This window comes from Pelobates fuscus, chromosome 10 (assembly GCF_036172605.1).
Source record: "Pelobates fuscus isolate aPelFus1 chromosome 10, aPelFus1.pri, whole genome shotgun sequence".
Classification (NCBI taxonomy): Eukaryota; Metazoa; Chordata; class Amphibia; order Anura; family Pelobatidae; genus Pelobates; species Pelobates fuscus.
In genome coordinates this window covers 130634114-130661817 of record NC_086326.1, presented here as the reverse complement: position 1 = coordinate 130661817, position 27704 = coordinate 130634114, and the positions used below count along the sequence as shown (strand labels likewise).

General features: G+C 39.5%; 1 protein-coding gene across 1 annotated transcript in view; it reads left to right on the top strand.

Moving 5' to 3' along the window:
* The window catches only part of CDH23 (cadherin related 23), a 909735-nt gene extending 882448 nt beyond the window's left edge, over positions 1-27287 (top strand). Inside the window, exons 60-68 of the mRNA XM_063435341.1 lie at positions 4014-4111; positions 4521-4641; positions 11321-11400; positions 13228-13268; positions 13710-13770; positions 14507-14636; positions 23341-23463; positions 25260-25373; positions 26126-27287. Of these exons, the coding sequence (XP_063291411.1) occupies positions 4014-4111; positions 4521-4641; positions 11321-11400; positions 13228-13268; positions 13710-13770; positions 14507-14636; positions 23341-23463; positions 25260-25373; positions 26126-26449 (1092 nt within the window). The 3' untranslated portion in view covers positions 26450-27287. The remainder of the gene's footprint in view (positions 1-4013; positions 4112-4520; positions 4642-11320; positions 11401-13227; positions 13269-13709; positions 13771-14506; positions 14637-23340; positions 23464-25259; positions 25374-26125) is intronic.
* The last annotated feature ends 417 nt before the right edge of the window (positions 27288-27704 follow it).

Sequence of the window (27704 nt, the reverse complement as noted above, 5' to 3'; positions counted from 1 at the left end):
TCAGTAGTGCAGCTTTTAAATAATCCCATTTATTTTGGACTCCATTTAAGTTGCTCCAGTCTGATAATGACTCCTTTACACATATTCTAATTTTAGAAAAGTCTGTTTTTCTAAAGTCTAAAACTTTTGTTTTTGTGTGGTGTGACTCAGTCACTGTTCTTATATTAAACCACACTGACTGATGATCACTGGATCCTAAACTTTCACCTACAGTAATATCTGATACCAAATCTCCATTTGTTAACACTAAATCTAGTATGGCCTCTTTACGAGTTGGCTCCTCAACGACTTGTTTTAGAGACAATCCCAGTAGGGAGTTTAGAATTTGTGTGCTTCTGGCACAAGTAGCTATTTTTGTTTTCCAATTCACATCAGGAAGATTAAAGTCACCCATGGTGATAACTTCCCCCTTCATTGTCATTTTAGCTATTTCTTCAACTAGTAGATTATCTAACTCTTCAATTTGTCCTGGGGGCCTATAAATCACACCTACACGAACTACTGTGTGATTACCAAATTCTAACGTAACCCAAATGGACTCTATGTTCGTCTCACTAACCTTTATTAGGCTAGATTTTATGCTATCCTTCACATACAGGGCCACCCCTCCCCCTTTCTTGCCTTCCCTGTCTTTTCTAAATAAAGAGTACCCTGGTATTGCTATGTCCCAGTCATTTTTTTCATTATACCATGTCTCAGTAACAGCGACTAAATCTACACTATCAGTTGCCATTATTGCCACAAGTTCATGGATCTTATTCCCTAAACTGCGAGCATTTGTAGACATGACTCTAAGCTTATCATTTTTTAACACACTTGCTACAGGCACCTTCTGTCCTTGTTTTGGGGGACAATTGGATTGATGTTTTATCACCCTTTTGCCCCCCCCCCTCCTAGTTTAAATACATCTTAGCAAAACCTCTGAACTGCTCACTGAGAACATTTGTTCCCTTTTGAGAAAGATGCAAACCATCTTTTTTGTACAGTTTATTTCCGTTCCAAACAGAGCTACCATGAGCAATAAAGCCAAATCCTTGCTCCCGACACCATTCACCAAGCACAAGTTAAAGTCCCTAATACGCATCCGCCTGTCATTCTGAGTGTTATGCACAGGCAGAACTTCAGAGAATGACAGTGTGGAAGCAACCTGCCGTATATCATTGGCAAAAACACTAAAAACTTCCTTAACCTCTGAAACCTCATTGCAAGCCAAGTCATTTGTCCCTAAATGGACAAGTACATCCAATTCCCCTTCCTGCTTTGCTTGCTTAACAATATTACAGATACGTCTCCTGTCTCTGTGAGCAGTAGCTCCGGGAAGACACCTCACAAGACCACCATTGTCCATCTCCACACCTCTTATGATGGAATCCCCCAACAACAACTGCTTTCTATTAGGCCTCATCATAGTCTTCAAGCCTCTCTGCACAACACCACTGGCCTCAATGCCTCTCTCCACAACAGCACTAGCCTCAGTGCCTCTCTCCACAACACCTCTAGCCTCAGTGCCTCTCTCCACAACACCTCTAGCCTCAGTGCCTCTCTCCACAACACCTCTAGCCTCAGTGCCTCTCTCCACAACACCACTAGCCTCAGTGCCTCTCTGCACAACACCACTAGCCTCAGTGCCTCTCTGCACAACACCACTAGCCTCAGTGCCTCTCTGCACAACACCACTAGCCTCAGTGCCTCTCTGCACAACACCACTAGCCTCAGTGCCTCTCTGCACAACACCACTAGCCTCAGTGCCTCTCTGCACAACACCACTAGCCTCAGTGCCTCTCTGCACAACACCACTAGCCTCAGTGCCTCTCTGCACAACACCACTAGCCTCAGTGCCTCTCTGCACAACACCACTAGCCTCAGTGCCTCTCTGCACAACACCACTAGCCTCAGTGCCTCTCTGCACAACACCACTAGCCTCAGTGCCTCTCTGCACAACACCACTAGCCTCAGTGCCTCTCTGCACAACACCACTAGCCTCAGTGCCTCTCTGCACAACACCACTAGCCTCAGTGCCTCTCTGCACAACACCACTAGCCTCAGTGCCTCTCTGCACAACACCACTAGCCTCAGTGCCTCTCTGCACAACACCACTAGCCTCAGTGCCTCTCTGCACAACACCACTAGCCTCAGTGCCTCTCTGCACAACACCACTAGCTTCAGTGCCTCTCTGCACAACACCACTAGCCTCAGTGCCTCTCTGCACAACACCACTAGCCTCAGTGCCTCTCTGCACAACACCACTAGCCTCAGTGCCTCTCTGCACAACACCACTAGCCTCAGTGCCTCTCTGCACAACACCACTAGCCTCAGTGCCTCTCTGCACAACACCACTAGCCTCAGTGCCTCTCTGCACAACACCACTAGCCTCAGTGCCTCTCTGCACAACACCACTAGCCTCAGTGCCTCTCTGCACAACACCACTAGCCTCAGTGCCTCTCTGCACAACACCACTAGCCTCAGTGCCTCTCTGCACAACACCACTAGCCTCAGTGCCTCTCTGCACAACACCACTAGCCTCAGTGCCTGTCTCCATGACACCATTACACTCTGAAAGTGCAGAAAATGAATTATGTAGAACAACAGACTGTGCAATATGCCTTTTATCCACAACTCTAAGTCTACCAGATCCTACAGTAATCCATCTGCCATTCCTAGTATGTCTCTGTGGCAGTGGCTTTGCAGCAGTTCCAGCCTGAGTTTGTTTACCAGATAATTTACAAATCTCAGACTTCAAAAATACAATCTCCTGCCGCAAGATAGAGAACTGTCTACAGATTAGACAACAACTAAACCTCCAAAAAGTGGAACGCGAAACAAATGCATAGCAACTATTACACTGAACTAAGTCTGCCATTCCAATGAGGTGAATAATTTAAATCAAACGAATCTTAACTTTTTATTTATCCTCCTGAATACCTCAGATTACCTCCAGTTTCTCTCCAGAATATCTCCAACCACATACACTTAGAAGCAACACTTAGAAGAAGCAACCAAGCTCTATTAGCCAAGCTAATGACAACAGCCCTTATATACTCCTAAAATCACCTCCCACTAGGAATGTTTAACACCTGGGTAGGCCTCTGCTTATTAGCAAACAATAGCTAATTTACACAGCAATCAATAGCAAGTAGCTACCTAATCCAATCAAATGCCTTATAATTACCAACAGGAAATCAAACCTTGTGCAATCAGTAACCTTTTCCTTCAGATGAATCTTACCTGTAACAGTAAAAAAGAAAACTCTTAGCACAACTCTTAGACAGTTGAAGCTTCTGTAAAACTCTCCAGAATATCTCCAACCACAGACACTTAGAAGCAACACTTAGAAGAAGCAACCAAGCTCTATTAGCCAAGCTAATGACAACAGCCCTTATATACTCCTAAAATCACCTCCCACTAGGAATGTTTAACACCTGGGTAGGCCTCTGCTTATTAGCAAACAATAGCTAATTTACACAGCAATCAATAGCAAGTAGCTACCTAATCCAATCAAATGCCTTCTTTGCTGCTGTTGGTGAACAGTAAAGAAAGGGATATGCAATATGAGCCTCCGTGTATTGCAATAAAATCACTAGTAGAAGGTTGTGCTCAATAAATTAAAAACAAATGAAAAAAGGAATTATTCCATCAAATATATTATAGTGGCCTCTCAGTGGGAAGTCTTTTCTCGTTATATCAGGAGTACACATAGAAAACTGTAGAAAACAACAACAAAAACATTTGTCATAATTTCTGTCGATATGGTGGATACACAGACTACATCGTAGAGTTATTCTAATTTGGGGCCTATCAATTGGAGGCCTATATATATATATATTTTTATATATTTTTGGATAAACTTTTAAAATAAATTAATATCTTAAAAACTTGTTTTTATATATATTTATATTTAATATTTTAATATGTTGCAAAAAATATTTTAAAAGTTATTAAATCATTTGTAAAGCTGAGCCAACAATATTAATTCAGGGCATAATTTCAAGTTTGTCATCACTTTCTCCACCCAGTTTCATGTGGACAAAAAAGGTCGGGTGAACTTTGCCCAGACAGACATGCTGATCCATGTGGTAAATCGAGACACTAACAGAATTCTAGACGTAGAAAGGTAAGATAGTCACTGCAGAGGTGATCTAAATTTCGTACCCATGTGATATTTTGGCTGACTGGAGTGCACTACTGAACAGGCACGGCACCAAGGTACCTACCTCTACCACCAAAAGTCCAAATAGCTCTATTATAAAAAATGAACAAGCTATTTCACTTGCAATAGTTGTAGACAGAATAGAATAGGGTTTGTTCATGTATTATAATACAGAGTAATCTAAGTTCATATGTCCTTATGTTTCATTATGAAAAGTAGACACCAGAATGCAGTAGATACCAAAAATATTTTACTATTTGAAGTACCCATGAGATATTTAATGAAATGGTTTGTATGTTTTTCCCCCAATGTCAGACTGTTTAAATGTAAATGCCCTGTTATACGGTGAATTAAATATGACTTTCTCTCTAAGAGTTATCCAGATGATTGATGAAAATAAAGAGCAATTACGAAATCTTTTCCGCAATTATAATGTCCTGGATGTTCAGCCTGCCACCGCAGCACAAGCAGCAGAGGACTTGTCTGCCTTACAGGTAAAGTGACTTTGCATTCCATTGTTTGGACTTAACTTTTGTAGTTGTCATAAATCACCAATCTCCATATGCCACAATTTAGAGATTAACAACAGATAAAATAAAGATCCATATGCTGCAATCTGAGATTAACAACAGATAAAATGCTGATTTTTCAGTCTTTGCAATAACATCAAAGTAGTGCTAAAAGAGGCTGTGTGTGGAATTAACCTACTAAGTGTACTCTATGTGAACATTTTGCAAAAGGTGTGATTTTCATGCACGGTTTTAATAATTTTGAGGCATTACAAGGTTTTTTTCAGACATGCTTCATGTACTTTAGGTTGTTGAGTTTAATAAGGGAAATTTACTCCGTTAATGTGTTAATTCATGGAATGATTGTGATAGCGTAATGTAAAAGGATACTCTAAGCACCACAAGTACTTAATATAGCAATATATAGATCATACCCCCACAGTCTCACTGCTCAATTCTCTGCCATTTGGGAGTTGAATTACCCTTTTTTTTTTTGTCAATCTCTTTTTATTGAGACATGAGAGAAATACAATATAAACAAAAAGGAGTAGCACGTTGTAAATCTGAGCATTGCATAGATAATATGAATATTTCAAGCTTAAAAACAGAAGAAACTTCGCTCCTTGGAAAGGCAGCCTCATTTTAAAGTAATTGAAGTTAGTAAGATATATGACAGGTTAAGTATTAGGGATGTGCATGGGCAAAAAATTTGGTTCGGTCTGGCAATTCCGAAATTCGGGACTTCGGCAATTCGTAACTTTTGGACTTTGTTTCGGTTCGGCACTTACGTAATTCGGGACATCGGCGATTTGGTAACTTGGCTCTTCAGTTCGGCACTTCCGAAATTCGGGACTTTGGTTTAGTTCAGCACTTCCGAAATTCGGGACTTCGACTCTTCGGTTCAGCTTGGCACTTCCGAAATTCAGGACTTCGGCAATTCGGGACTTCGGCTCTTCGGGACTTTGGCTTTTCATTTCAGCACTTCTGAAATTCGGGACTTCGGTGATTTGGGAATTCAGCAATTTCCTGATCCTAAACCCTACCTCTACCCCTAACCCTTCCCCTAACCCTACCCCTAACCCCAACCCTAACCTCAAACCTACCCCAACCCTACCCTCAACCCTACCTCTAACCCTACCCCTAACCTTACCCTTAACCTAACCCTAACCACCACAACCACTTACACATCTATGGTTAGGGTTGGGGTAGGGTTAGGGTTAGATTCCTGTCCTTATTCCCGTAATTTTTCCTCCCTCTCTTGTTTTGCCACTTTTCAGAAATCCAATGCACTTCGACACTTCTGAAATTTGGCACTTCAGCAATTTTGGCCGAATTTACATTCGGGACGGAACTAATTGCATGTGTCTACTGGTTATACAGGTCAATATTATTTGAAAAGTCTTAATTAGCTATGTATGTAGGTTGCCTTGAGATGGAGATAGAGAACTAAACAGTGTGATATAAACATGCATATGAAACAGGACAATAATAAGACAGCTCCACTAAGATACTGCTTAGTGTCATAATATGAGTGAAAAGAAAAGAGAAAACATAACCAGATGGGTACATATACTGGGTCACCGATTTTGAACTGGCTAGTCGGGAGATTCATGGTTAAACAAGAAAGTCTTCTGGGATGAGCAGCCGAACAGCGCCATGGAGTTGCGTCTCTCTAGCCCCAGGCTAGACTTGGTAGCTTAAAGTGTGGTGGTCTGGCACCGATGCTGGCTATTGGAACTGCTTAGCTGGATAGAGCGATGGATTTAACCCGCCGTGCGGCCTTCAGCCCAGGAGGGCTGGTATGTAAAGTGTTTTTACACATTGAAATTTGCCAGATTGTTGGGCCTGTGTTTCCTTTGAAACCATATGGCAGCCGAGGAATGAAAATTACCCCCTTCATTGCATACTTTTTGCAAAAATAGACAACCCAGGGCATTCAAAATGGGGTATACCCAGTCTTTTTTAGTAGCCACTTAGTCACAAATCCTGGCTAAACTTTATTTTTAAAAATATATATAAACTTATATTTTTGAAACTATATATACATGTGTATATAATAACTTGGAGGATCTGCTTGACAACCCAGGCAGTCACTCTGCAGGCAGTGATGTTAACTGCTTATCTGGTCGTGTGATCACATGGCACAGATTGGTCGGATTGGCTTCAAGGAGACTTCCAGGATTTTCCGGCAGTTCCCCCATCGGGATCTCTGTGGTAGGTAAGTATGCCGGGCTGAGGGGTGCCAATCTGTGTAGAGTGCTATGCCACCTTGCAATGGTAAATCCCACACACCCTTAAGGCAGGGCTCGACAAATCCCAGGTGCCAGGTCGCCATGGCTACCAGGAATTTTGTCCTGGCACCTGGAATTTGTGAGCTTGTTTAGCCCCCGAGGTGACTGACTGCCTGAGAGCAGAGGCGGGCAGACGGATCATGGAGGGCTGAGGCAGGCTGCTGACTGATAGAGACGTAAGGGAGGGAAACCGGCTCATGGAGAGGTAGGCAGGCGGCTTACAGACGAAGTGGGGCGGCCGGCTCATTTATTGCTGTGGGAGGGAGGGGGGCGGCGAGCCCACGGAGAGCTGAGGGAGGCTGACGGCTGATGGAGGGGGTGGCCAGGTAATGGAGAGCAGTGGGAGGTGGGCAGATGGATGACTTAATGCTGTAGCGAGGGAGCTGTAATCTCCCTGCTCTGCTCCCTCGCGCTGCTTGTAGTGATGCCAGGAGCCAGGTTATGATGTCACTCCGGCCCCAGGTTTACTAAACAGTGCGCGAGAGGGAGCTGAGTAGGGAGATGACAGCTGCCCCACTGGACCCCAGGGAAAGCCTGTCCACTCAAGCTCTGCAAAGGTAAGGAGCCTGGGTGGATTTAAATAAAGTAATTACTTGTGAGTGAGTGTGTCTGTGACTGTATTTGTGTGTGTGTGTGTGTGTGTCTGTATGTCAGTGAGTGTGTCTGTATGTCTGTGAGTGTGTCTGTATGTCTGTGAGTGTGTGTGTCTGTGTTTGTGTGTGTCTGTGAGTGAGTGTGTGTGTCTGTCTGTATGTCTGTGAGTGAGTGTGTGTGTGTCTGTCTGTATGTCTGTGTGTGTCTGTGTGAGTGTGTCTGTGAGTGTGTGTGTGTCTGGATGTCTGTGAGGGTTTTTACTCACCTTTTTTCCCCACGCTATGTTGATGATGCTGCGGCTGGCCCCACCTCCATGGCTGAGAATATAAATCTTGACGATCTCAGCCAATCCAATGCTTCTCCATAGGAAAGCATTACATAGTTACATAGCTGAAAAGAGACTTGAATCCATCAAGTTCAGCCTTCCTCACATTTGTTTTTTGCTGTTGATCCAAAAGAAGGCAAACAAACCCAGTTTGAAGCACTTCCAATTTTGTGACAAACTAGGAAAAACATTCCTTCTTGACCCCAGAATGGCAGTCAGATTTATCCTTGGATCAAGAAGTTATTACCCTACATTGAAAAATTATAACCTTAAATATTCTGTTTTTGAAAGTATGCATCTAGTTGCTCTTTGAACATCTGTACGGACCCTGATAAAACACTTCTTCAGGCAGAGAATTCCACATCCTTATTGTTCCTACAGTAAAAAAAACCTTTTCTTTGCCTTAGACGAAATCTTCTTTCTTCCAGTCTAAACGCATGACCTCGTATCCTATGTAAAGTCAGGTTTGTGAATAGATTTCCACACAATGGTTTGTATTGGCCCCCGAATATATTTGTATAATGGTATCATACCCCCTCAGGTGACGTTTTTCTAAACTAAAGAGGTTTAAATGTGTTAGCCTTTCTTCATAGCTGATATGTTCCACTCCTTTTATTAATCTTGTAGCCCGCCTCTGCACTTTTTCTAGTGCCATAATATCCTTCTTTAGAACAGGTGCCCAAAATTGCACAGTGTTACGGTTACCTCCAGGCTTGCCGAAGGCTGGACCGCTTGGATGTCCTGGTTCCCGAGTGTAGAGAGAGAGACGTGCCGTGCCGATCAGCATACCACAAGAATCCGGTGAATATAAAGCAATTCCACTAGCTATGGTACAGCTAGGATACCCTTGTCCCCACAAAACGAGTTGAGGCTGCGATTTGAGGGTCAAAATTAACTGAGTTTAATGGCACACAGGCATCGCTATTCATGCAAAACCCCAGGTCCAGGGACAGCCCCCTCTGGACCTGATGGGATACAGTGACAATACAAACAGTTGACCAATGGCATTACAGTGTATCGTTTGAAATGGTTACCGCCCAGCTTGATAATGATTCTAATGGTTATGTCAATTTAATTATCTCCAAGCGCCCAAAATCCCACGTGTTATTGTAACATATAAAACAGTATAAAAATATATAACTCTAACATTTTAATAGACACATCTTGCATTCCAACATTCGTTAGGTAGCCCAGATCTGAGCGCAGCAGATAGGCGAATAGCGCTCAGATCTCATGAACGGTATAGATCGTTTCTTCAATACAAAGTCTGTTTGTGCCTTTTTGTCATGAACACGATATGTTTTCAGGTTGGTGAATAGAGAGCGGGACCTGGACCTAAAACCCATGGAGAAAATAGCGGCTGAACAATTGCACAAACACCGCTCAGAGGATGGTTGTCTCAGCCCTTCGTGAGCCTAACAGAGATCGCCATGAAGGGGGGTACTTAACTTCCGGTAACCGCAGACCCAACGTTCTAACTGGGGCCACACGCCAGGATGCAGGTGGTCCTCGTTAGAGAGTCTTTCGTGAGTTTCAGTTCGGTGAATTAGTACACGAACGAGGCCACCCTGAGACAGTCAATTAGGCTTGCGGTTAACCGCAGTCCGCAGCTTCCCGGTGGTCAATTAGAATCACACTCCGCTCGTAGGGTGGTCGGTCTATGTCTGAAACGACAGTGTTTACATTGAAAAACGTTCAGGAACAGGATATAGACTTCAGAACAACTGCATTAAGCTGTAGTGGTCCTGCTGACTATAGTTTCCATTTAAGAATTTTATTTTTGGTGTTGATTTCTCTTGCCCCTAACTTTTCTAGCTGGCTCCTAGATTCCAAACACATTTGTGAAGCCCTGCCTTAAGGGATTAATATAATAACCATTTCATAAATTTTTGAAAGGAAATAGATTTGTTTTTAAATGACATAAATGGAATTTAAAAAAAAAATAATAATCCCTACCATAAGCATATATATATAGACCTAGAGTCACACAGTGCTTGAAAGCCTACAGTTGGACTCTGTTGTCTTCCCTGCTTCTGTGCAGGGAGTGAAGCTGGGAAGATCACCGAGACTGTCCTTTTTCAAACATTGTCAGAACCTAGGTGCAGGTGTATTGCTGAAGGACGATATACTAAAGGTGAGAATAAACGTTTCAACTTTTTTAAAATGTTTCAAATATTCTTCATTAAAAAAATCTATTTCCTTTAAAAACCTGTTGAAATAATGATTAAGATAACAGTTGTCTTAAACACACTCTCTTTCACTGTTTAAGGAGGCTGTGCGGGCCTCAGCAAGAAAAGATGTGGCTAGGGCTGCATAAACAAAACCACTTCATTAACCCCTTCACTACCAAAATTACATATAAATCTTTTTGTTATTATGTATTTTGCAGAATGAAATTTAGTTCACGGAGCATCACTAAATGCACATGTATACTCTAGGAATGATTACTGGCCTGTAGAGTTTCAAATTTCTCTAACCGGAATCCACTGGTCCCTAATAAAGGCCTACATATAATATTTTTTAAATAAGCCTTTTAAATTATTTTATATTTTTGAATACACCTTTAAAAGGATTTCATGTTTTGAAAAAATATTTTATATTGTGATATTATTTGATATTGATACGTTTTATATATGATCTACTTTTTATGTTATAATATTTAAAAAAACAAAACAACAACAATTATTCCAATAACGTATCCAAGTTTATCCAAAAATATAAAATAATGTGAAAAGCTTATATGCATTTAGCTTGCTGAATATGTCTGCTCACCCCCTGCTATCAAACTGTAAAGGAAGCTTTAGTGGGTCATATCATTACCACAATCAAGGAGGGGTAGGAGTGAAAGAACCATTGCACTGTTAGCATTCCATTAACATTCCATAGATTGATATAATGTTGCTATATCATTTATTTACTTTTTAAAATAGCTATATTTTAGAAATACATGATTTAACTGTATGTGGGCATTATGCTCAAATGCAGGCATTCTTTTTACATTCTGATGCCATTTTCAGTTCAAGATGTACTTCTAATAATGCCTCCGAGGTACATATAAATACTGTGTAAAATTGTGTAAGTTTATTTTTTACATTTGTCTGCAAAGCAATTTATACACAATATATACACTGTACACACAATTTCTGTATTATAATATGTCTACAGGCTAACTATGCATCCCTTGCTTTAGATATATATTTATGTTTATATTTGTTTAATCAACACATGCTTGGTAGTAAAGGGGCTAAGGTAAAGTTCTTCTGTTATTTAGAGCTTCCCTTAAGGTACGGGGTACTTTTGTCAAACAGATAATTCCAAAAATGTTGTTGAAAACAAAAATGGAAAGTGGTCGTAATTGCATCATCACATCATCATGGCTGAGCATTGTATATTAATGGCAGAGTTTCAATATATAAGTGAAGTGCTAATATATCTTCCATACTTTGTTTTTCAGATGGCAATTATTATTTTGGCTATTCTCCTGTTTCTGGCTGCTATGCTGTTTATATTTATGAACTGGTATTACCGGACAATGTAAGTAAACTCCAAATAATTCACATTACACAAATACAGAACATTACACATTGTATAACCATGTAATTCTTCACGATAAAATAATCTACACTGCAATCAATCTTGGACAATCACATTTTCAGTTGGTTGTTACTTGATAACCCATTCAATACAATAATGGAGTATAAACCTTTATATTTTAATCTATTTTGTTGTATGAACTCCAGTCCAGGGTCACCCTCATTCATACTCTAGTTAGTATTACCAGTCTGTAGATGAACAAATTCCTCACCCAGAAGCCACTAATCAATAATATAATGAATGTAAAGTGTATTAGCTGTATGTGGGCATTATTTCCAAATGCAAACATTATTTTTACATTTAGATGCAATTCTTAGTAAACTGCACTGCTACTAATGCCTTCAGGGCAGAGGTAGAACTAACGTAGAGAGGTTCTGGGTGCAAGAATTTTTTTGTCCCTTTCCCTTAATGCAAGTGAGGCCAAAAGGTAGATTCCCATATGTTGTACGTCTCCCAAGATGCATTGCCAGCTGAGGATCTATGATTTGACAATTCTTGCAGGTTTTTTTTTGTAGAACATTTTTGTGTGCTTGAATGTACGCATATGTTTGTGTGGAGTGTGTGGACGTATGGGTCTATTTGTGCGCAGTGTTGGCATTGTGTTGAAGTTGTGTGTTGTATGTACTGTTGCCACCTGAAAGTGGAATACTTGTGTTTGGGTATGTTTGTATGAGATGTTGGTGTTTGAATGAAGGGGTGTATTTGTGTGTAGTTTTAGTGTTTGCATGTAGGGGTGTGTTTGTATACCATGCTGGCATTTTAATACAGGGGTGTGTTTGTATGTAGTGTTGGTGTTTGATTGCAACGGTGCGTTTGTATGTAGTGTTGGCTTTTAAATGCAGGGGTGTGTTTGCATGTTGTGTTGATGTTTAAATTTGAATACACATATGTGGCTACACACTAACACACAGCTACACATATAAACGGACACGCACAGATACACATACACATTGACATACACATATGCCCACACTGACACACACAGATATACATATACACTGTGAAATGCTGCAAGATAAGACACTGTATACTGTCTAATGCTTTTAATTTCCCAAATATATTTTTTATAAAGGATGAACGAATAAGTGAAAAATAAACATTCTGTAAATTTACATATTTTTTATTTTTACGTTTGTCTGCAAAGCAATCTATACTCACAACTGCTGTTTTATGATGTGTTTATGAGCTTGCTATGCATCCCTTACTTCAAAATCACAAGTGCACAGCAGTGAAGGTGATAACTGTTCTTTAAGTGTTGCACATTGAGTGACTTGGTATGTCCATTATCCAAATTAATATGGAAGCCCTGGTGGCATCACAATTATCATGGTCTCCATTTTTTTTTTTTTATTAACACTGGGCATTATTAAAGGGTTCTGAAGATCCCATTCTGCTTCTATTAGTTTGCTTGATTTAAAACTGTGACCTGTGGCAGCTTGCTTAAATGGTTCATATTATTGAAAGATAATTTCTGAAGTATCCCTGAGATTTTGCTTCAGTTTGATTACAATTATGATATAGGGTATAGAATACAGATGAGATCAAGGACAACTCATTGATGGGGATAATTCAGTTTGGGTATAGCAGATAGATCAATTGATGGCTCTGAATTACGTCATATTGCCTAAATGATTTTGGACATAGAAAACTATACCCTCTAGGTTGTGTAAGGACTTTGAAATATAAATGTACAATAGTGTATCGGTGAATATTTTTTCGATTTGCATTGCAAAATGTAATATATTGTCTAAATTGCTGAATTTGCAGACATAAACGGAAGCTAAAAGCAATTGTAGCTGGCTCAACTGGTAAGTTCTGCTTATTTTCCAAGTTTTTCCCAAAATATATACAATCTCCCTACATATATTCCAAAAAGTACCATAGCAAAGCTTCTACAAAGTAATTTTTTATATTCTTTCACACAACTAGTGGAGTCTTTAATTCAAAAATGTTCTCTAAAGAGCATGTAGAAATATCAGAATCTGTATCAATGCATTCCACGCGTAACACTTTTTATCCTTCATTTGATTAATTTCTGCATTTTTACAATTGTCATGTACCTATTGTCATTCATCTCTAGTGCAATTAGAATTATTTATTAAATGCAGTTTAGCCACACTTTTGTTTATTCATTATGGGGCATAATAATTTTATGTGTAATCTGAAAAAACAAAACCTAATGGATACATTTAAATTTGTAAAACTGTGCTACAAGCTTTTTGTGTCTTACATTCTTATTTTGTTTTTAGGTAATAGAGGATTTATGGATATTCTTGATATGCCTAATACAAATAAATACTCATTCGAAGGGTGAGTTCCAAAATAATTGGATCTTAATATAATTGTCTAAATAATTGTCTTTGAATGTTAATATTTGGTGATGCTGCACTCAATCACTTTTGTTCATAAATGATTTAAATGGATGATTTTCATCGAACCCCTTTCCACTGGACAGACTGATTGTGTGTGCCCTCTCTTTACAGACGGCTCACGAGTAGAGTGTTTTTGCATGTGCACAGGCAGGGTATGACCCTAAGAGGGCAGGCTTTGTTTTTGCCCATTTAGTCCATCCAAAAGTGGAGAAAGTGCGTGAAACAACTAAGTGATAGTCAATTTGTCTTAAAAAGATCACAACACATGCAGTGTGTATCCCTATATATAATCTTATTCATTTTCATCTAGGGTAACTTGTGGTTGGCAAGATCTTTTTTAAAATGAAACATATGCAGGATTATTTACTAAACTGAGAATTGTAGGGAATTCAAAGTGAATTTTAAATTCAAGGCCAAGGCAGCCAAACTGGAAAAACATCTCCAATTGTCTTGTTAGTAAATAACCCTGATAATTGTTGTTTACATTTTCTCTTATTTGGAATCAGTCGTTTTGATAAATGTAGGAAGATAGTGTGCTTTGCTTTTCTTTCCCTGCTAACATTTTTGGAAATATGAACAGAATTATAATTTTGCTATTGCAATGGTGAGTTTGGACACACAATGCAAAGCAGTGATAGTGTCATAGAAATAAATGATCCTTTTTGCCTTGGTAGAGCAAATCCCGTGTGGCTCGATCCCTTCTGTAGGAACATGGAGCTAGCAGCTCAGGCGGAACATGAAGATGACTTGCCAGAGAACCTAAGTGACATCACAGACCTTTGGAACAGCCCAGCTAGAACACATGTAAGTCATAATGTTTGAAAACACACTTCTTCAGGAAAGCATGTCATTTAAACTGTTAGAGGGTTCTCATTCCCACCCACCCACCCCCTCTCCTGCAACCCTGCAACTGTCAAAAATAAACCAAGTTCTCAGTGAATAATTTTCTAGCAACCTATTTCATTACCCCTACTTATACCCTTTGTGTCACTATACCCCACTCCCTCTAGCATGTGAGCTCATTGAGCACGGCCCTCAACCCCTCTGTTCCTGTACGTCCAACTCGTCTGGTTACAAATACGTGTGTTGGACCACCCATTGTACAGCGCTATGGAATTTGCTGGTGCTATATAAATAATAAAATAATAATAATAATAATAATAATAGAACACTGTTTTCTTGGGTATTTCTATCCATTACTTCCATTGTATTTGATGTATCAAAAACTGACAGTGAATGTACAGTTCATATAACTGGAGGCATTGCTTTTCTTTGTCTAATACTTTGTCAAATAATTTATAAACTTTGTAATGGCAGACCTGACTGTTACTTATCACAAAGTATTGCATCTATTACTATTTACCTGTTAGAAATAAGCAGATCAAACACATTAGTTCCAATTAAGAAGAAATGGATATAACAAACCATTTACCATACAATGACAAAAAAGAACACTAAATGGCAATATTCCTAAAGTAATCATTATAATATATATATACGTGTGTGTATGTAATTAGGCCCTCATAAAATCCTTAAGAAATTATGTGATTAAAGGAACATTTACATTATTTATTTTTAATATCTAAATGCTATATAGCATCTCATTATTATTTTTTTTTTAAATCAATGTATTTTGCAATTGTTGAAGAAATCCTTTACCCTTCTCACTCCCCATTAACAGCCATCTTTATGCACCTTCAGTTGGACTGTAAGACTGAGACTATGTAAGCAAGCTTTACTAACCACTAGAGCAGTGAGAGAAATGAGGATATTAGGCAGAGGTGTTGGGCACAGGAAGACCAAATTAAAAGGGATAATCTGTTGGAAAACTATTTAACCCCTGATTGTAAGACTGCATTCAGAAACTCCTGCCCCCTTAACAACTTACTTGAGGTAAAATTGTTATGGAGGTGGGAGCGTTCATTAAGATATTACTAAAAGTTGAAGACGTTCCATTTAAAATAGTATTGATTCAGAGAAATCTAAATAAAAAGGAAAAGGGTTGTATTACCCCAAGAGGACCACTAGATGGGAGTCATCTTTCATTTCCACATGTCATTTTGTGGTTTTGTTGAAATCAAATATGTTTCTGTAACAGACCAAGGCATACGATAGTGTAAATCATTACCGAATGTTGTAATTGTTGAGGTATTAATTGTTCTATGATATGGTAGACTTCTTTTATGCAACTGGAAAGGCTTATATTATTGAGATGTAGATCGATTGAGGTTAACCTTTTGATTTTGGCACACATACTAATGACAAGGCCCTCAACGTTTAGTTTTACAAACTTTAGATGATTGGATTGTGCTATATGGCAATATCTAGCCAATAACAAAAATGTGGTATATACTTCTCTAGGGAACTATGGATCTGTTCATCCTAGCTCTTGTGCCTCTGTTCTTTTATAGCACACAAGATACTTATTTGATCTAAATTATTTTGTTTTGTGGTTTCATGGTATTGGAACGGGGCCCTCTTGGGTAAAACAAACATCAGACCTTTATAAATGGATTCATACTATCAGGGTTCTTCACTCGTGTGAGAATTGCCAGAACTTCGAAGTGATTTTCAAGTTTTAGGCAAATATAGCTGAATTAAAGCATTTTCCAGTTTAGCTATTATTGTTACAATTTGAAATTGTCCTTTAATCCAGCAATTCATAGTTTAGTAAGTATCTCTGTTATTGTAATCAAGGATTGTACAAGGACCTATTTGTCTATATTTAACCCCTTCACGACGGGTGACGGACGAGGTCCGTCATCCAGGGGATACCCTTAACGACGGATGACGGACCTCGTCCGTCACGCGGTAAAATTAACCCCAGATCGCCGCAATCGCGGCAATCGTGGGGTTAATGGTGCTCCGGTCTGCCTCTGCATTAGAGGCAGACCGGGAGCACCGGATCGGGCTGTCCCAGTACATGTGCCCGCTCTGACAGCATGCCAGAGCGGGCACATGTGCTCTGTATACTTACCTTCTGCCGCCCTGCACTTCCGGGTTCAGTGTGAAGTGCAGGGAGACGGATCAGTGCTGATCCTGCCCCCTGGTGTTCAAAAAATAAAGTTTATTTAAAATCCCACCCCCCTTTACCCCACCTTTACCATTTTAATAAAAAATTAACCCCTTCCCTGCCAATTGATCACTGACTACAGTGATCAATTGGCAGGGATTACATTTTAATATGATCTGATTTTTTTTTAACCCCTGAGGGTTAATTCTTTTTTTTTTTAACCCTCAGGGGTTAAATTTATTTTATTAATTAATTTAAATATTTTAAAATTATAAATTTAGCTAGCTGGGGAGGGTGGAAGTTAGTGGGGAGTTGGGGGATTTAGTGTTAGGCTAACTAGGGGTTAACATTAAAAAAAGTTTTAAAATAAGCTTTAAAAAGTTAAAAAATTAAGTTAAAAAAAAGTTTTAATAACGTTTAAGTAAAAAATAAAAAAATAAATAAACCCTTTACCCAGTCCAAATAAAAATTAACCCCTTCCCTGCCAGTCTATCACTACCTACAGTGATCAAAATACAGATCACAGTATTATACTGTGATCTAATTTTTTTTTAACCCCTGACGATTAACTTTTATTTATTTTTTAACCCTCAGGGGTTAAATTAATTTAATTAACTAATTTAAATATTGTATAATTAAATATTTTGCTAGCTGGGGTGGGTGGGAGTTATGGGAAAATGGGGAATTTACTGTTAGTGCTGATTACTGCTAGTTAGGGGTTAACGGTAAAAGAAAAAGCTTAGAAAAATGTTAAATCTGTAAAAAAAAGTTTTACGAAAGTTTAGGAAACTTTAAAAAAATGAATAAGCAAAACAAAAGTTGAAAAAATAGTTTTAAAAAGTAAAAAAGTTTGAAAAAGTTAAAAAATTAATTTAATAACGCTCATTACCACTACACCTGGTACAAGCTAGCGGAAAAATGATCCCACGCTAAGGTTCAAAATATGCCTTTTGAAATACCCTGGGATGTCTTCTTTAAGAAATGGTATGGCTTTATGGGGTATTTGGATTATATAGCCTGGTAAAATACTCTAAAATGGGACATGGGCACAGCGTAAAAATTTAAAGTTTGAAAAATAATGGAATGGCTGTGTCCCAAATGTGCCCCTCCGATGTCCACATATACCTGGCAAAGGTACATACGGGGGTATTTTTGTACTCAGCCGACATAGCTGAGCAACATATAAAGTATTATAGAGTGGTGGTACACATAAGGTTTGCAAAATATACTGTGCAAACTCACTTTGTGTGTCAAAAAGGCAGAAAAAACGCTCATTACCACTACACCTGGTACAAGCTAGCGGAAAAATTATCCCACGCTAAGGTTCAAAATATGCCTTTTGAAATACCCTGGGGTGTCTACTTTAAGAAATGGTAGGCCTTTGTGGGGTAGTTTGAATTCAAAACTTACGAAGATGCTTGGAAATTGCACATAGGCCCAGCGTCAAAATTAAAAGTTCTGTAAAAACTGATATGGCTTGGTCTCCAATATGCCACTGTAGCTTCACAAAATAGTGCCAAAGACATTCATTGGGGATGTCTTTTTACTCAGAAGACTTAGCTGAGCATAATTTGGAGGTTTTGAACTTAGTGGCACATATGAAATATACAAAATGCCCAGAAAAAATGCAATCCGTATGTCAAAAAATGCACAAAATTATTTTTTACCACATACTTTGGCATATATTGGTGAAAAAATGGGGGCATGCTAAGGCACAATATGCACCTTATGATATACCCTGGAGTGTCTACTTTTACAAATGGTAGGCCTTTGTGTTTTTTTTTTGAACATTCAAACTGTTATAATACCCCAAATGGAAGCATAGGCTCATTAAATCCGTCTCTCAAAATTCTACTGTGAATACTGAAAAGGACAGGTCTCCTGTATGGCACTGTAGCTTCACGAAATAGTGCCATAGACATACAATGGGGGTGTCCTTTTACTCAGAAGACTTAGCTGAGCATAATTTGGGGGGTTTGAACTTAGTGGCACATATGAAATATACAAAATGCCCAGCAAAAATGCAATCCGTATGTAAAAAATGCACAAAATTATTTTTTACCACATACTTTGGCATGTAATGGTAAAAAAATGGGGGCATGTTAAGGCACAATATGCACCTTATGAGATACCCTGGAGTGTCTACTTTTACAAATGGTAGGACTTTGTGGGGGGTTTTGAACAGTCAAACTGTTATAATACCCCAAATGGAAGCATAGGCTCATTAAAACCGTCTCTCAAAATTCTACTGTGAATACTGAAAAGGACAGGTCTCCTATATGGCACTGTAGCTTCACGAAATAGTGCCAAAGACATACAATGGGGGTACCGTTGTACTCAGCAGAAGTAACTGAACACATAATAAAACTTTGTACAGGAATAGCACACACCAACTTTACAAAATACACATGAGAAGTTCTTTGTTATACGTTTGTGTGCGAAAACCCCCAAAAAACACAATTTTACTCCAATATTTAGCAGAGGTTGGCGGTAAAATGGCTACGTAGAAAGTGTCAAAACAACCTTAGGTAAATAGCCTGTGATGTCTACTTTATATAAATATATACTTTTGTGTGGCAATTTTGTTTTATTTTATGGCTATTAGGCTTACAAGACAAACATACCAAATTCTAAAATCGCTCCACATTAAAATTTTATTTTACTCCTTGTGCTTTGTGACCTGTAACTACCAAAAAAAACTTAAAATCCCAGACACATTATATATTCTGTAAATCAGAACAAATAAATGAATTTATTTTTAATTACTTTCCTTAACCTGCACTAATTATGCACACATTATGATTGCAAAAACTGTAAAAAAAACCAATATTTTTCTTTTTTTTGCATTTTTCTGTATTTTTTTTATAATAAGTAAGCATTTATATATATATATGTTATATCAAATTAAAGCCCTTTCTGTCCTTTAAAAAACAGTATATAATATGTGTCGGTGCAATAAATGAGAGAGATGCAAATTGCAATTGAACGCAAACAGCAAGAAAATGCAAAAATTGCTTGTGTCATTAAGCGTAAGTCAAGCTTCTGAAGCTCTGTCCTTAAGGGGTTAAAGGAACACTGAATTCCCTAGAACAACTTCATTGATTTCATATATAGTTCCATAATATGCTCATGGTTTTCATTGTTACTAAAATGAAATTAGTTACCTTGTTACAGGGCTTGAAAGCACGGCTTGCAGCATGCCTCTAAATCAAGCATGTCAAACTCAAAGGCTAACACGGGCCAAATGAACATGGTTTAAGTTTATATGGGCCGCAAAAAAACAAAAACTTCAGTTTTCATAGAAACGTAGGATTATTTAGAAATGTACATTAATAAAAAAGTTGCCTAACTGACACTGGACGTCCTCACTTTCGTGGGGCTTCAAAGTAAACAAAAGAACAAATACATTTTAAGGAGACGTGCATTTGCATATAACCAATGTTTCAGTCTAACTACCTTGACATATTAAGAAAAGTTTGGTATGGAACTGAAATGGGGAATGTATGCTTGTCGCACAGCTATAAAAAACAAATTACGTTATCTAGTTGATTTTGAAGTGTTCTTCACTTTGGCTGAGATCATCAAACTTGATGATCTCAGCCAATCCAATGCTTTCCCATAGGAAAGCATTGGGAGGCTATTGTGCATGTGTGGTACACAGCTGCGCAGCCAATCAGCATCTCCATGGTGAGCGTTCAGAGCTTCCATGCAGACCCAATCTAATACACTGCCCCTCCCACCATTCTAATACACTGCCCACAAATCCAATACACTGCCATCTCCCTCCATTCTAATACACTGCCCACAAATACAATACACTGCCTCCATATCAAATACACTGCCCCCTACACTGCCCCCTCCTCCCTCCACTCTAACACACTGCCCCCTCCACCCATTCTAATACACTGCCCCTTAATCTAATACACTGCCCCCTCCACCCATTCTAATACACTGCCCCTTAATCTAATACACTGCCCCCTCCACCCATTCTAATACACTGCCCCTTAATCTAAAACACTGCCCCTTAATCTAATACACTGCCCCCTCCACCCATTCTAATACAATGCCCCTTAATCTAATACACTGCCCCTTAATCTAATACACTGCCCCCTCCACCCATTCTAATACAATGCCCCTTAATCTAATACACTGCCCCCTCCTCCCTCCACTCTAACACACTGCCCCATCCACCCATTCTAATACACTGCCCCCCCTCCCTCCACTTTAACACACTGCCCCTTCCACCCATTCTAATACACTGCCCCTTAATCTAATACACTGCCCCCTCCACCCATTCTAATACAATGCCCCTTAATCTAATACACTGCCCCCTCCTCCCTCCACTCTAACACACTGCCCCCTGCACCCATTCTAATACACTGCCCCCTCCTCCCTCCACTCTAACACACTGCCCCCTCCACCCACTCTAACACACTGCCCCTTAATCTAATACACTGCCCCCTCCTCCCTCCACTCTAACACACTGCCCCATCCACCCATTCTAATACACTGCCCCCTCCTCCCTCCACTGTAACACACTGCCCCATCCACCCATTCTAATACACTGCCCCCTCCTCCCTCCACTGTAACACACTGCCCCATCCACCCATTCTAATACACTGCCCCCTCCTCCCTCCACTCTAACACACTGCCCCTTCCACCCATTCTAATACACTGCCCCTTAATCTAATACACTGTCCCTCCACCCATTCCAATACACTGCCCCCTCCTCCCTCCACTCTAACACACTGCCCCCTCCACCCATTCTAATACACTGCCCCTTAATCTAATACACTGCCCCCTCCTCCCTCCACTCTAACACACTGCCCCCTCCACCCATTCTAATACACTGCCCCTTAATCTAATACGCTGCCCCCTCCTCCCTCCACTCTAACACACTGCCCCCTCCACCCATTCTAATACACTGCCCCTTAATCCAATACACTGCCCCCTCCTCCCTCCACTCTAACACACTTCCCCTCCACCCATTCGAATACACTGCCCCTTAATCTAATACACTGCCCCCTCCTCCCTAACACACTGCCCCTTCCACCCATTCTAGTACACTGCCCCTTAATATAATACACTGCCCCCTCCTCCCTCCACTCTAACACACTGCCCCCTCCACCCATTCTAATACACTGCCCCTTAATCTAATACACTGCCCCCTCCACCCATTCTAATACACTGCCCCTTAATCCTATACACTGCCCCCTCCTCCCTTCACTCTAACACACTGCCCCTCCACCCATTCTAATACACTGCCCCTTAATCTAATACACTGCCCCTTCCACCCATTCTAATACACTGTCCCTTAATCTAATACACTGCCCCCTCCTCCCTCCACTCTAACACACTGCCCCCTCCACCCATTCTAATACACTGCTCCTCCTCCCTCCACTCTAACACACTGCCCCATCCACCCATTCTAATACACTGCCCCCTCCTCCCTCCACTCTAACACACTGCCCCCTCCACCCATTCTAATACACTGCCCCTTAATCTAATACACTGCCCCCTCCTCCCTCCACTCTAACACACTGCCCCCTCCACCCATTCTAATACACTGCCCCTTAATCTAAAACACTGCCCCCTCCTCCCTCCACTCTAATACACTGCCCCCTCCACCCATTCTAATACACTGCCCCTTAATCCAATACACTGCCCCCTCCTCCCTCCACTCTAACACACTGCCCCCTCCACCCATTCTAATACACTGCCCCTCCTCCCTCCACTCTAACACACTGCCCCATCCACCCATTCTAATACACTGCCCCCTCCTCCCTCCACTCTAACACGCTGCCCCCTCCACCCATTCTAATACACTGCCCCTTAATCTAATACACTGCCCCCTCCTCCCTCCACTCTAACACACTGCCCCATCCACCCATTCTAATACACTGCCCTCTCCTCCCTCCACTCTAACACACTGCCCCATCCACCCATTCTAATACACTGCCCCCTCCTCCCTCCACTCTAACACACTGCCCCCTCCACCCATTCTAACACACTGCCCCCTCCACCCATTCTAATACACTGCCCCCTCCACCCATTCTAATACACTGCCCCCTCCACCCATTCTAATACACTGCCCCTCCTCCCTCCACTCTAATTGAATGCACAGCCCAGTTACCTGGAGTCCGCTACAACTTAATCATGGAAAACCTCAAGGATTAGCAGCTTTACAATTCTATCCACAATTTCCAGGATAAACCACCAGTATAAAGCACAAAATACTGTTGGCTCCCACATTGTCAAATTTCACTAAAATGCAATATATCAGGCGTATTTTAAATGTTAAAGTAATTTATTTCCTTAGCTATGCCATCTTGTCACTAATACTTACTTTACTTTTCAAGTAATGCTATCAAACATTCAGTAAAAAAGGTGGTCTCTAACTTGTTTATAAGGCAAACATTATTGGTTTAATGGAAAGTTATAAACTCAAAATGTCGTGGTTTTCTGTAGTTACATAGCATGGATTGTCTTGTTTAGGGTACTTTTGGCCGAGAACCAACGGCTTCCAAACCAGAAGATGATCGCTACCTTCGTGCAGCCATCCAAGAATATGACAACATTGCAAAACTTGGCCAGATCATGCGAGAAGGACCCATTAAGGTAAGCTTAAAGAGACATTTTATATAACTGCAAACACAGACAAGCATGGAACTCCTCAATGAGCATTGGAGGTGTATGCTTATCTTAGATTGGTAAAAATCCAGTCTACATATATGCAAACCTAAGTGACAATATATATTACAAGTGGAAGACTTATAATACAAAGTGGAGTGCTATTTGAGAAGGAGTATCTTACTCCCTTACAGTATGGAGTACGATAGCAATGTTAAAACAGCAGCATATGAAAGATAACAGAGATAATAACAGAGAGAACAACAACAACAACAAATAGTGCAGATGGTAACAGTCCTTGGTAAATGTGAATAATGGGGTGCAAACACACTTGCATGCAGTGGAGCCACAAAATATAGGCTCACTAAATTCGCAGTTGTACCTTTCCAGAAAGCACCGCACCTCTCTTCTATCTGGATATATGTCACTCCGAAAAAACACTGGAATACCACAATAGCGCAGTATGTCTAACAAAGTTTTATATCTAAAATGGTTATAATTAAAAATGGACACTCATCTTATTTAGATCTTATGGGTCCGACTCCTTGGCTCTAAGGTTATGCACCTAGTGTCGATTTGTGGGGTAACACTTCCCAAGTGTTATCTTGATCCTTTTTGTAATAAAGTGCTGGTGACAGATATAACATTTATTATAACATCAAAAACAACTATTAAAAAAAATAAAAGTGCACCTAACATAAATGTTTCGCTGTGATAGCTTCCTCAGTTAGTAGTGTAGAATTTGATATATGATCTTCCATGTTTATAAGTTTTCCAAATTTCTCCCCATATCTCTTATGGTCTCTGCCCATCCCCAATATGGCAGTCCGAATAAAGCTCCCAGCTGCCCCATGATATTAAAAAATGGTGGCGAAGCAAGGACAAAAGGGCAAATTGCCTTATATACTTGCAATTGGTTGAATTGTGGTCACATGATCGCTACATTTAATAGTTGGACTTATAAGTATGTCAAGCCTATAATCTATAAGCGTTTAAATCTATATGCTTCAATAGTAGGAAACAATTATGTCTGGGATGGGCAGTGCACAGTTGCCATGGTTAGACGTTAACTTGGGCTTCATCTTCTTCCTACCTCAGGGAACAGTTGAACTATAATAATATTTTGACACATCAGAGTTTTTTTATTTATTTTATCATTAAATATTCGTAGTGTTACATCGAAGAAATGTGTGTTGTTTCTTATAGTAATTTTTTATTAGGATATTATACAGCTTCTATATATCAGAGCAGAGTTAGTGCTTTCTACATATTAATATACATGTCACATATTGAAAAAAGTTTTAGAGGTTAGGTTACTGCAGGGCCTAAAAAAGAAAATCAAAGTTCACTACTGTGCAGGTAACGTTCCACAACTGCTAGTGCACCTTAGTAGTTCAATAAACGTAAACCCAAAATGAAAGGATGGAACAAGCTCTACCAGAATTTTGTATCAAAGTGCTAATTCAGTTTAATGAAGGAAATAAGTAATGTACAGAGATTTTAGATACCTCTTGTAGCGCTTGTTCCATCCTTTCATTTTGGGTTTGCTGTACAGTAAGTCAGTTAGGCTAGTGGTCTCCCATGGTGACTAGAGCCATGTAGTTCATTTCTTACAGCACTGAGCATGCAAACTGCCAGCTGATGAATCTTGACAGGACTGCCATCATAGTGTTACAGTCAATTTTGTAATGGCCAAATTGGGTCTAAGAGGAAGTCAACATTTATATCTGTTAGTGACCTTATGAACTGCCACATTAACACATTGACCCCTCATGCCTGCACAGGGATCGCTGCTGAAAGTGGTGTTGGACGATTATATGAGGCTAAAAAAACTGTTAGCTCAAAGGATGGTTCATAAGGCCACCACAAGCACTGGGGACCAATCCTCGGTCACAGAGGTAGAATGTCTTGCAGTGGAATCTTGGCATTTGGGCCTGTTTGAAAGTGTGTGCATGGAATGGTTTTGGTAGAACTTTTTAACTTCTCTGAACATCTTTTTGATTCATATACCTAATATCATATTTAATTCCACAGCACAACAAGTAAGTGATGAGTGTGGTTCTGGTAGACTTCATTTCTCTGCTTTATAAGTTAGAAAAAACACATTGTAGATCAAATATTAAATTGTTTTGTTTTGCTTTCCCTTCACTTTTTTATGTTGTTTCTGTCTTTACTTATATGTTGCTTGTGCAACTAACTTTGCTTCCATTTTGACCATACCCTTTTTGTGAGAAGGTATATTTTGTCATGTTTCCACATTTACATTCTATTACTCAGTTCTTTCAACAATCTAGTGTTTAATAAACATTGTCCAAACGCATTATTGCCAACAATCTACATAGTTTCACTAAAGAATCATATCTAAAAGTGAGAAATTAATTAATCTTGCCATACACTCATTACTTGTGTGGTCACCTCCCACTCATGTATTGCCATATATTTGTGTAGTTTGAAAAATATATATATTTTCCATGTTTATACAGTTGAAGGAATCAGAGTTACTTTGCAAGATCTTTGATTTCCTGCTCTTTTTTTTGAAAGAGACAATATCCCTTAAGAGGAAAAAAATATGTAGGTCCATAATACTGTAAAAGTTAAATTTAAACCTAAAATCTGTGTTAATATAGTTGCTTGCTTTTCTACCTTACAGTTGATCCAGAATGATTTAGATGATGATGAAGACCAGAGCCCAATGCATGGTTCCCTCCGCTTTAAGCACAAACAGCCAATTGAATTAAAAGGACCAGATGGGATTCATGTGGTTCATGGAAGCACTGGAACATTGTTGACCTCCGATATAAATAGTTTACCTGAAGATGACCAAAGAGGTCTTGGGCGATCTTTGGAGACTCTACATACGGACAATGGTATTTTGTATGACAGAAACGCTCGAACAGAGTCTGCCAAGTCAACACCAATGCACAAGCTGAGAGATACAATCGTGGAAAGCCCTCTGGAGATAACAGAGTTATGACTAGAGGTGGCCTCATTGGTCTAGCAGTTAAGAATTATGTACTGAGCTGGAACTTCAATGTCACTGCACAAAATGAAAGGGTCGGACTTGCACAATGTAGGCTGCAGAAGGTCTACAAAGAGGAAGCACAATTTAGGCTGCAGACAGACTACAAAGAGGTAGCACAACTGGGCCGAGGAAAGCCTACAAAGCACAAAATGATTGACCTTCTCTCACTCAGGTCGGACTATAAAAGTCTTATACAAAAGGCTTATGACAAAGCAAGGACAACTTTTAGTTTTTGAAGGACGAAAATTGGGAATTTTGCAGCTGCACAAATTACAGCATGTTGCTTTAATGGGTTTGGAACAATGGACATGAGAGCACATTATTGTGTTTTTTGGCCTTCTTTCATCAATTGAAGAGAAATGTTAAGTTTGAGAATGGGGAGAGGTAAACTATTGCTCGGTACCAAGATTTCTTATCTGCAGGCGGTGGAAGAACTCTAGAGAATAGACCAAAAACTCTGGTTTGAAAACTAACCACTGCCATAGGCCTTTGAGGTCATATAAGAAAATTCTTTGAACTTCAAAAAAACATCTTCATGTTCTGTGTGCTAGTTCCAAGGTTGCATCACCAGGAATTCTGGACGAGGTTTTATGTGTGCACTTTCATTTAAAATTCCAATGTCTGTCAGTTGTGATTTTTATTTTTCCATATTTTTTTTGTTGGTAGGTGGGATGAAGAAATCGATATAAGATTGAAAAATAAACAAATAAAACGGTTCTAAAATGCTTGGGCCAGAATAAATTTTTTTTATTTTCTTTGTCAAATATACAAAGAGAGCAGAAGTTAACAACCTGACAAATTTCAGTATTGCTTTACTATTGATAAGCAGAGAATTGTGAATTACAAATACTGAAAATAAAATGGATTATGCACTGACTGCTACTTCTTTTTCTAGCATCAATTATCTATTAAACATCAGTTTATATGTGTTCACGGAGTTCTATATAATATTTGTCGAGATTTAAGTGTCTGCCTCTTCTGTGTTGAAATCAAGAGAAAAATGTAATCTAGTAACTTCATTTACTTTCTCATACACACCATTTGACTTACTAATACTCTTTCTTTTAATTGTCGTCATTTTCAAAAGACAGAACTTATAAACCGTAAAATATTGAAACTAACATTAGGTGTAGCAGAGCTGACTTTTTTTTGTTACTTTTGCTTGCATAAGAAGCATAGTTTAACCCCTTTCTTAGATTATACCCAA